Source organism: Pelobates fuscus, chromosome 1 (genome assembly GCF_036172605.1).
Source record: "Pelobates fuscus isolate aPelFus1 chromosome 1, aPelFus1.pri, whole genome shotgun sequence".
Taxonomy (NCBI): domain Eukaryota; kingdom Metazoa; phylum Chordata; class Amphibia; order Anura; family Pelobatidae; genus Pelobates; species Pelobates fuscus.
The window spans coordinates 95900641-95912131 of NC_086317.1; the positions used below are offsets into that span (position 1 = coordinate 95900641).

The 11491-nt window shown below is 44.0% G+C and overlaps 1 protein-coding gene across 1 annotated transcript in view; it reads right to left on the reverse strand.

The window, feature by feature from the left end:
- LOC134590500 (uncharacterized) overlaps nt 1–381 on the reverse strand; it is a 49921-nt gene extending 49540 nt beyond the window's left edge. Inside the window, exon 1 of the mRNA XM_063444408.1 lies at nt 324–381. Coding sequence (XP_063300478.1) covers nt 324–363 — 40 coding nt within the window. The 5' untranslated portion in view covers nt 364–381. The remainder of the gene's footprint in view (nt 1–323) is intronic.
- Between the last annotated feature and the right edge of the window lie 11110 nt (nt 382–11491).

Sequence of the window (11491 nt, forward strand, 5' to 3'; positions counted from 1 at the left end):
AGTCTGCTGCTAAGATTTTTCATAGGCTGTCACTTTATAACTTGATAGATTTTCTAAGAGTTATGCCTTCATACACGACTATTAAAATAATTGAATATAAAATAAATAAATAATCCAGTTTTATTGTATCATCACACCAGGCAAGCTTTTAACCTATTCATTATGGTCTTTACCAACACAGGAAGGAACAATATTTTTAAAGAGATTTAGCAAGGTAAAACAGGTGTAACTCTGGAATAAAGTGCTACTAATTGATTACTAATTGGATTTTACATGTAATTACAAACTAGGCAGGAATAAATTATACATTTTTGTGGACTTACCTAGTGTACAGGATCCTAGCAAAAGTAATAGTGGAATCATCTCAAGGTGCAACTTTTCCTACAGATGTTGTAAATATGGAGACAGTAACAGGGAGTATAACCTAATACAGATCACAACCACAGGAAATGTAAGCACTGCGTGGTTTGCTGTATAAATTTAAGCCTACAGTTGTTATGCAAAATTGAGTGAAAATGAAAGATAATTGTTTGGTGTAATTTTATATGCCAATCTAATTGCAGTTTTGTTGTATTCTACATAGTTTCAATATTAAAGTGACTGTCACTTCTCAGAATTTAATAAACATATAAGCTTTATGAAACTTAATGCTGACTGTGTTACAATTGCATTGAAATTCCAATGCAATCCAAAGATACCATAAGACAAAGTAGGAAATACATTTTCTTAGGGGCAAGCCTGAAGGTGACAAAAGGTGGTTCTCCACCGTCAACATTTCTACAATCCCAGCTGCTATCACGTGATAGCTGTGGGATTCAGGCATTGTCTAACTCACAGCAGAGACCCCGGGATCCTCCATAGACCTCAAAGTTGTAGTCAAGTGCTAGAGTAGCAATGACGCAGCTTCTGGCAGATGTACTGCCAAGAGCGTAGATCTACAGGAAGAAGATGGCGGCAGCTTCAGGTAAGTTAACTGACCTTCCACTATACCCAGTGATCAACGGAGGCGCATCAGTGCTATTGTAGCACTTGATGCACCTTCTATCCCACAGACTAGTCACTGGCTTTCCAGGACCATTGTGAGCCCTAAATGCCACCCTGAAGGGCTTTCTGGATTTTCTGCATTGTTGTTGTGCAGTCCCAGCCATCAGTTGCTAAGCACTTCCTATGAACATGCAATTCAAAATTAGCCTAGATTATGGCTCTGGATTTACCTCTACCTTCCACTAGAACAGCCACACAATTCTAATGTACATAGCCAAAACCTAATTGGCCCAATTCATGGAGTTCAGCTTATACTCTTAGCCAATGAACATGGCTACTGCAAGAAAAATCTAAAAGAAAGGGATGCATGCCTGCAGGCGTTGTCATGTGTTAATGCAATGTTTTCTCTATGGAAGGGCCTGACGCACCACAAAGCTGAAGCCTCACTACCCCCTCTTTGGACCAGCAGGGGAGATTGCTGATTCATTCTTCCCCTGAGATCATTGTGGCACCTCTCAGATCATCACGAAGAGCTCAACGTCACTCAGTATCCCTTAGCGTGGGCCCAACACGATGGAGATGGCGGAGGCCTTGTCGGAATCCCCGGAGGAAAGCACTAAGCAGGCTGCATCATGGCTGGCTGCCCTTGTAACAGGCAATGCTCAGAGTGATGAAATGCAGATAGAAAAGCATCTGCAAACGCAAGAACCCTGGCTGACATCTCTACCTCTAAGCCTGCACCGCATAAATATGTGGGACTGTGAGATACCCACAATGGGCATAGGCTGATCACAAACATGAACCTCTTGCTCCTTATAACAGCACAGTTTGCTACTGTTATCTCAGCAGGCTTAATCAGTTTACTGGGCTAATTCAGTCTAGGCCCTACACTTGAGGTTTCTCCTATTCTTGCTGTCTCGCATTAGCAAGCTATATAACTTTTTTAAATTGGACGACTTTACCTAATCCCTAGGGATCTCTGGAGTGGTATATACTGCTGACAGTTTATCCATCCGACATCTGGCTTAGCCTACATTTTTTAGCTTAGACATGGGAACCTAGCTTGCTGTATTATTTTTGTTTCATATCACCATGTCAGGACAATAAACTACAGTTTTAATAATTCAGTATAAGCTTAGACTTTATCTTTTTTCACTTCACCTTATTTTACTTTAAAATAGTGCAATGTATTTACATGCCATGCCTATGTACCAATATGTATGATACTGAGTGCAGGGCCGTTTATAATATGAATAGGACCCTGGGCAAAGCATTTTCTTGGGCCCCCTAGGCCCTGCCCTTCTCTCCCCCCCCCCCCACCCCAATTACGCCCAACCCCCAATCACACTGACAGACCTTCTGACACACATACACTGACACACAAATATATACTTGTATACATTCAGACATACTGACACACACACATATATACATACAAACACACACAGACACATACACTGACAGATATACTGAAACACACACAGACACATACACTGACAGATATACTGAAACACACACAGACACATACACTGACAGATATACTGAAACACACACAGACACATACACTGACAGATATACTGAAACACACACAGACACATACACTGACAGATATACTGAAACACACAGACACATACACTGACAGATGTATTGACACACACAGACATACTGACACACAGGCATACTAACATACACACCGACAGGCATGCTGACACACACACACTGACACACACACAGACATACTGACACACACACACAGACATACTGACACACACACACAGACATACTGACACACACAGACACATTTAGCCACCCTCCAGGTTCTTACCTTTTCCTGGAGGGTGGTTTCCCTGGGGTCCAGTGGCAGGCTGAGGCAGATGGGAGTTCTCCTCTGGAACTCCCCTCCTCCTGCCTTTCTCCTCCCGCGCAGCTATTATCTCCGGCGGGAGGAAGTGACGTGCGGCACTCACTTCCTCCCAGCCGGTACAGGAAGGGGCCCTGCTCACACATGCTTACCGGGTGGCCCTTAGTGCATGGGCCACCCGAGGGGGCCTTCTTAGTTGGCGGGCCGGTGCGGCTCTGTGCAGCCGCACCGCCGGGTACATGGGGGCTGCGCAAATCGCGGGGCCCACAGGGTAGCTGCTCTGGGGCCCCCCAGGAGCAACTGGGCCCGGGGCAGCTGCCCCGTTTGCCCCGCGCTAAAGACGGCCCTGACTGAGTGCCGTCGAGGCTGTCATGACATCAGAAGCTTGTCTGTAATTACCCGCACTGTAAAAATAAAGAATAGTAAAATAAAATTAAAAAAAACATGCAAAAAAGCTATAGAAACACTAGATGCATTTTGCATCTACACTTTCTCAGAAAGTTATTAATTTTATAATACTAAACTATAATATATCCTGACAATGAATAAGACCATATACAGAATGGCACAGAACTGTTGAGCAATAAAATTATTTGACATAGAAATGTAAAAAAGCAGGGCGGGGCCGGGCCGCCATGCCAGCAGGCTGCATATCACAAGGGCTCCCCGAGGAATCGAAGGAACTCAGGGTATATACCCACCTTACCCGGCTTATACTGATCCGGGGGTCCATGGCAAGAAGCCCAGGAGTGTCCCGGTGTAGCTGGGGCGCCCGAAGAAGGGTGGCCCTAGGTCCTGGTGAGAGACTCTGGGGCTCGCAAATTGAGGCCTACCCGGGAGGGGAGTGGGGCGGACGGCCGCTGCCTCGCTCTCCACCCCGACAGCAACTATCATTTGCCTGGCGCCCTCCTGGTCCCATAACCCCCCCCCCCGTGGGCCGGGGGGGTCATCCCGGCCCCCACCGGGCGGGCTACCGCTTCTGCATCTCACCTGGGCGGCCCGAAGCCGTAGGAGACAGGCTACCACGCGGCCTCATCAAAATGGCCGCCGACCGCACTGCAACTTCGCATAATCGGTGATCCCTATGAGACACACACAATCTGAGATGTAATTACAGGAGGTTCTTAAGGGCTCTTGAGCCCCCACAAATCGACACTGGCACATGCATGCTGACAGGCACCAACCACCACAACCAGCACTTCTTCCACGTACTTGATTCAAAGCGGCAATACCCGAAGTGCACCCCGAGCCACATCTGACCGAGCAAGCCCCATCCACGATCAGAGCTGGAAGAAGAAACGGAAAGCAACCACAACCACTGACCGCACGGTGCTACAGCCCCCGACTGCACACCAAGGCTTACAAGACACGGCACGCAAACATGCCCATCACCTGGGAAGCTCTGGCGGGACTATAGGATCTCGTAGGGTAATCTCCAAGAACTCTCCACACACCTAGGCATGGACTATGACCACGCTTTACGTTCAGATGGAGATGGTGGTGACCCCAGCCGTTCACGATATGAAGCATAATGTACAGTATCCGTTGACTAACATACACAACCTCTGAATATAACCTTGTATATAGTTATTTATTTTTTTTACTTAAGTTTAATGCGGAATGAGGGAGATAGCGGAGTGTGTGATACTCTGCCCGGTGGCACCCTGCTTTAATGCTAAGTTGGAAACCGAAATAGAACTGCATACTCTTTAGCCTGCACTGTGTAATCTATCATAACGTTAACTAATGTCTTACCTACCGCATGTTAGGCTGTTTCTGAAACGTATGTCCCTCACTTCAGTATAGTCATGCATAATCGTGTCAACGACACTAAAGCGGTGACACTTAACACAGAATCAACCTTAAGCTACTGTTACTTATCAACAAATAATTTACAATGGCAGACGTAGTTACCCAGCTTGTATTTTGCTTGTATTATTAAAAAAATAAAAATAATTGTGCGTTTTCTCTGATGCTGCTCAGCAGTTAGTGAATAAGTGCTTGTAACCATTGTTTTTGAATGCTGTTGTGGCATTACTGCTATACGAATGTTAAACCATGCACAGCAAAAATAAAGAATTAAAAAAAAAAGAAATGTAAAAAAGCATTAATAATGAAAGTTAAATATCTATAATAGTGGCGAAATGTGAAAGGTTATTTCTTTTTTTTTTTTGGTCAATCTTTATTTTATTGAGGCAGGTTATTGTTTTACAACATTGAAATAGGAGTCATAATAGAAAGACATATGAGCATAACAGGCAGGTTCATATTTGGACTGGTGGAGAGGATATTTAACTGTGTGAGGTCGGCCTCATTTTATATAAATTAAAAAGTAAAAGACTACTTTAAACTAATACATTATATGAAAAATGTAAACAATACAACCATATCTAGTCTGATTATGAATCACCTTGACTGACCACAGTGTGAAAACTCTCATTTTATTTAGCAAGAAAGGAGGAAGTTAAGTAAAACATACAGATGGGGAAATAAGCAGTGGCATAGTTAAATTTAACATATTGAGATGTAGAGGAAAATATCAATCTAACATGACCTAGTTTCCATATATCTCACATAACTGGTGCCCCATATATAAAACCTATAGAAATAAAAATACAACGGTGCATGCAGTCACACATAGAGACTCCAGTCACACATAGACACTCCACATGGAGATGTACCTGCATCCATACTTGTCATTGCCTATATGATGGAATTCGGAAGGACATGGTATAAATCAGGGGTGCCCAAAACGTAGATCCCAAGATGTTGTAGAACTACAACTCCCATGATGCTTTGCGTGCTTTTAGAATGCCTGTAGAAGGACAAAGCACCATGGAAGCTGTAGTTTTAAAATATCTGGGAATCTACGAATTGGGCACCCCTGGTATGGATCATGCAGTATGATATAGTATAATGTGGAATGTGACCATTGGCGTGCGCAGCCTATTGTATAAGGGTGTGCACCCTGAAGCACAAACACACACGCCGTGTGTATATATATATATATATATATATACACACACACACATACACACACACGTACACACACATATACTGCTGTGTGTGTGTGTGTGTGTGTGTGTGTAGGCGCTGTGTGTGTGTGTGAAGGCGCTGTGTGTGTAAGGGTGATGTGTGTGTGAGGGCGATGTGTGTGAGGGCAATGTGTGTAAGGGTGCTGTGTATGTAAGGACGCTGTGTGTGTAAGGGTGCTGTATGTGAGTCTAAGGGTGCTGTGTGTGTGTGAAGGTGTTGTGTGTGTGTGTGAGGGCGCTGTGTGTGTGTGTAAGGGTGCTGTATGTGTGTGTAAGGGTGCTGTGTGTGTGTGTAAGGGTGCTGTTAGTGTGTATATGTGAGGGTGAAGTGTGTGAGGGTGCTGTTAGTGTGTATGTGTATGGGTGCTGTGTGTGTGAGGGTGCTGTGTGTGTAGATGCTGTGTGTGGGGGGGGGTGCTGTTTGTGTGCTATATGTGGGTGCTGTGTGTGTGCTGTATGTTTGGGGGATGGGTGTATTGTGTGGGCGCCGTTTAGTAAATATCCCTCCTCCCTTCTTACTTTATGTAGGGAGGGGGGATCCTTTCTGCTGCTTCCTTCCCTGGTGGTCCAGTGGAGAGTGAACTCTAGCCTGCTGGCAAGAGCTCCCCGGGTTCTCTCCTGCCTCCCTCACTGCCTGTGGGCCGGTGAGGGGAGGCTTAGAGCAGAGCCGGCGCTCGGATAGCGCCGGCTCTGCATGGACCGACAGGGGATCCTGAGATCTCCCCTGCTGGTCTCACTCCAAAACGCGTGCCACGGGGATTAGGGTGTGCTCAGGCACACCCGGCACACCCTGTGTGCACGCCTATGAATGTGACATATTGTGATATAATGTGGATTGGCTTGTTCTGTTTGATCAAGGGAATAAATACAGCATATGAGATCATGGGCTGAACTGTACAAATATAGGATCATAAGATGAAATATGGTAAGTATGTGGAATCATAAGAGGAGTACACAGTCTGAGCGCAAGACTTATTTTTGTGTAGCAGTGTGTTATATGTATCACTTCACAGGTCAGTATACAGTATAGGCTTAGTGAACCTTGTACTCTGTTTTTCCAAAAATCTGATGCTGTCTAACAATATTTACAACTTTTTTATACAGATAATATTCTATTTTATAGTTCTTACTGTAAAAAAACTTTCCTCTTCCATTGGTAAAATCTCCTTTCTAAAATGGTGACCTCCTAAGAGCAGCACTATTAATGGACAAGTTACAAACAGTTTAAAATAAGAATACCTGTAGTAGCACCTACCGTGTTTCCCCGAAAATAAGACCGGGTCTTATATTAATTTTAGTCACAACAAACACACTAGGGCTTATTTTCAGGGTAGGGCTTATTTTCGGGGTAGGGTGTATTTTCGGGGAAACACGGTAGAAGGATTTCTGCCCTAGAAGGTCTACCCATGTGTTCTATATTCTAAATATTGCTAAAGGTCTTATTCACATACAACAAGCACACAAACAATAACCCTTCATCCAAATAGGATGCAAACACATACACACTACATGTAATTGCATTCAAACTGCTACTTACATTATGCAAATCTAATAAACACTCTATGTAGGGCCTTGTTCATACACTCAGTTATACATCACATACATTTAAATCACCCTTTAGATGTGAACTCCACAAATAGCCGCTCTATTTTCACAAAAGCAGTATCCAGCACCCAAAACTACCTCCAAATTTATACTCAATTTCTTTCAGGATTAAATTTTGTTTATAAGAACAAAGTTCCAGAAAGGCCAACCCACAGAGCAAATAGGGAGGGGGGAGCATGACTGCTGCCCTGGGGAGTTGGCATAGCAACCAAAAGGATACATTTGGTTTACAGTTGAAAGCAGGGAATTCTGGGAAAATTATCAGACTACTGGTGAACAATGCTGAGGGAGCCTGGCAGTGTCTTTCCCCACCCACCCTCCCCAACTTTGCTTGGGTCGCTTCAGGGTTAGGACATGTGACTTCAGTTTTTTGCCCAAAAAGCCAACCTGACCAAATTCAGTCAAATTGCAATTCTGTCAAAAACAAATCTTCAAGTCTAGTAGCTGCTGTTCAAAGCAGATAATCAAAATTGCAAAACACATAATTCTCCCCACTGCCATGTGTGTCCCATATAGTTTTACAGTAAAAACAAGCAAACAGTTTCAGCCATTTTTGGAAAATATTTTTTCGTACCGCGCTCTCCTTTGATAGACCATGGTCAAGTTATAATCATTACACTTTTTGGACACGGTGGTTGGTAATACTTTATATTTGTTATTTTCTCACTTCACTTAGTGGTTCTGTGTCAAAGTCAGTACGATTTTATTTTCATCTATTAGCATATCTTTTTTTCTTAACTGAAATACTTTTTTTTTTTTTAACCATTTTTGATGTATTTTAAAACTCTTTAAAATTCTGACCTGTGAAAACATGTGCATGATTTCTTGGAAATCTCCTGCACGTTGATGCAGCTGGTGATTTAAGTAGACCTTCTTGGTCACATGCAACCAGTTTTCAACTGAGTAATTTGTGTTTCTCGTTTCTCCTGCTAGTTTCAATTCAGCTCAGCTTCCGCCTGCTCTTTACTGTCCAGGTAGGGTTTTGCTTTTGATTCACTTATAATTGTAGACAACTTCTGTGAAATAGGAGAATTTAACTTTAATTAGTTTTTTTCATTATAAGCTTGTTGGAGCAGGGCCTTCTTCGAATATCCCCTTTCTATAACTGTAAAGCATTGCACCATATGTTGAAGCTATATAAATGCCGAATAATAAAAAAATAATGGAAAAATATAATTGAGATCTTCAATTGTTGTGCAATCAAAAGTATCATCCGGGTAGTCTAATTCCTGCTGCTGTACAGCTTTTGCCTAGCAGTAATTTATTAATTTCCAATGTGCCGCTATAGCTCATTAAAGCCATTAGTGCTAATTCCTGCATGACCGTACCATTTTCAAGCAATGCAATAAGACATAAAAACATCGTTTTCCATGCTTCTTTGCATGACTGCTGACCAACCAATTGCTCATCTACAATTGCCATCTCTTGTCCCACCATCCCGCTTCCCTGTCCCACTTCCCCGAAAAACCGAGACAGACTACTTTTCCATTTTGGATAGGGCAGATCCCACAGCTTTATTAATAAGATTGACTTGTCAGTAACCAGCATAACCAAAACAACCTGTCAGCTCTCAGTGAGAACCAACAGACAGAGCAGTCTGCATTTTGCCATCGTGCAGATCCCAACTCCCCAAGCAAAGGCAGGCAGATCTTTATTTTTACTGACTGCTAGCTGGCCACTGTTATGACGGCCCTAATTTTTGTTTTTATTGGAGCCATCAACGTGCCTCAACTACAGTCTGCGACTGATCAAGACCAGATTTTAATCCTAAATTAAAGATATTCAAAGTGATCAATTGTACAAACTTGCCCAATATCATTATTGCTAAGCATGAACTAACATAGTAATGGGACCTGAGACAGGGACCTGATACAGAAACCCAAAAAAGGCCTAAACGATCGTCCGGGGTTGCTGTATCTCTAGTGTAGAAAGAACTTGCCAGCATTTTGGTTCTGGACTGCCCTTATGGGTGGGATCAGTCTGAGTTCTCTTTGTAATGGCACAGGTGAACAAAAACATTTTTGAGCCCTGAGCGGGGATTAACCGAATATATATATATTTATATTGTGAGTATCGCTAAGCTTCTCATATTCTCTGTTTTTATTGCTTTTGTTGTATGGGCCTATGAACTTACAATTTTCATACTATATGAACAGCACATACATGTACTACAGTTAAATAACAATTGAGCTTCCTTTAACAAGAGGCATTTTTAGATATGTCTTAATCATCATTTGAGTAAAGGTTTTCAAACAGCTAAAGTTAATATCTGTTTTTTGGGGGGTTATGTCTGTTTGCAAACAGAAGAAAAGTAATCACAACACACACAATCTAACCAGTCTTGAGACAATGGTGTTCTATGGTCTAATGCCAACATTTCTGTCACTTCTGTCACTTTGCTGTCTGTACCCCATTACATAGGCACTCCAGATGTTGTGGACTAAATTCCCCATAATGCTCTTACACCTATAATGCTGGCAAAGCATCATAGGAGGACGAAGGTTGCCTGTGCCTGACATAGAGCATACTATAATATACTGTGCTTGGTTTCCAGAGGTTTTTGATAACAGAACCAGTTGCACCTAGGCACGAAGACAGTTTAGAGTTTTGTGGATATTTCAGCCTGTATAACTGTGTTTCAGAATAAAGGATTAAAGATTCCATACTAATGTGCTGAATGTAAGTATGTCTTGTTGTAATCTGATGTAATTCTCTTTCATCTTGTAAACTTTGCTCTAAAGAAAACATTCTTGTTTAGTTGTTATCCAGTTTTTTTTACCTGCAATTTTAAACTGTTTACACCAAATTCACATTCCCAAATATAGGATGTGGTACATCAGATTTTGCTAGCTGCAGGGCTAGAATTTCTACTATGCAGAGGAGGCACTTGTCTACAGATACCTGTCCACTAGGGGGCACCTGTTTTCATCACTTATAATGTGCATTATTGGAGCACTTTATACAGGCACCTGATATGTAAATGTTGCCCTGGCCAGCGGGTCAGCAACATAGGTCTCATCTCAATTAAGTAGGTCTGGGTGCTGTGGTCCCGTGTATCCCTGTAGTGTAAAATATTGCAGTTCTTTACAAATAGTGATGTCGCGAACATAACATTTGGGTTCGCGAACGGCGAACGCGAACTTCCGCAAATGTTCGCGAACGGGCGAACTGGACGAATCGCCATAGACTTCAATAGGCAGGCATATTTAAAACCCACAGGGACTCTTTCTGGCCACAAAAGTGATGGAAAAGTTGTTTCAAGGGGACTAACACCTGGACTGTGGCATGCCGGAGGGGGATCCATGGCAAAACTCCCATGGAAAATTACATAGTTGATGCAGAGTCTGGTTTTCATCCATAAAGGGCATAAATCATCTAACATTCCTAAATTGTTTGGAATAACGTGCTTTAAAGCACGTAATATAAGGGGGGGGACCTACTAAATAACAATAAGGGGGGGGACCTACTGTCCTCCCCCCCTGGCCCCCACCCCTGAGCGGAGGGGGGGACCTACTGTCCCCCCTGGCCCCCACCCCTGAGCGGTGGGTGGGGGCCCTAAATAAAGAGGGGGGACCTACTGTCCTCCCCCTGGCCCCCACCCCTGAGCAGTAGGTGGGGGCCCTAGATGATAATGGTTGGGGGACCTACCGTCCTCCCACCTGGCCCCCACCCCTGAGCAGTGGGTGGGGGCCCTAGATAATAATGGTGGGGAAGGACCTACCATCCTCCCCCCGGCCCCCACCCCTGAGCGGTGGGGGGGACCTACTGTCCCCCCTGGCCCCCACCCCTGAGCGGTGGGTGGGGGCCCTAAATAAAGAGGGGGGACCTACTGTCCTCCCCCTGGCCCCCACCCCTGAGCAGTAGGTGGGGGCCCTAGATGATAATGGTTGGGGGACCTACCGTCCTCCCACCTGGCCCCCACCCCTGAGTGGTGGGTGGGGGCCCTAAAAAACAATAAGGGGGGACCTACTGTCCCCCCCACCCCTGAGCGGCGGGTGGGGGTTCT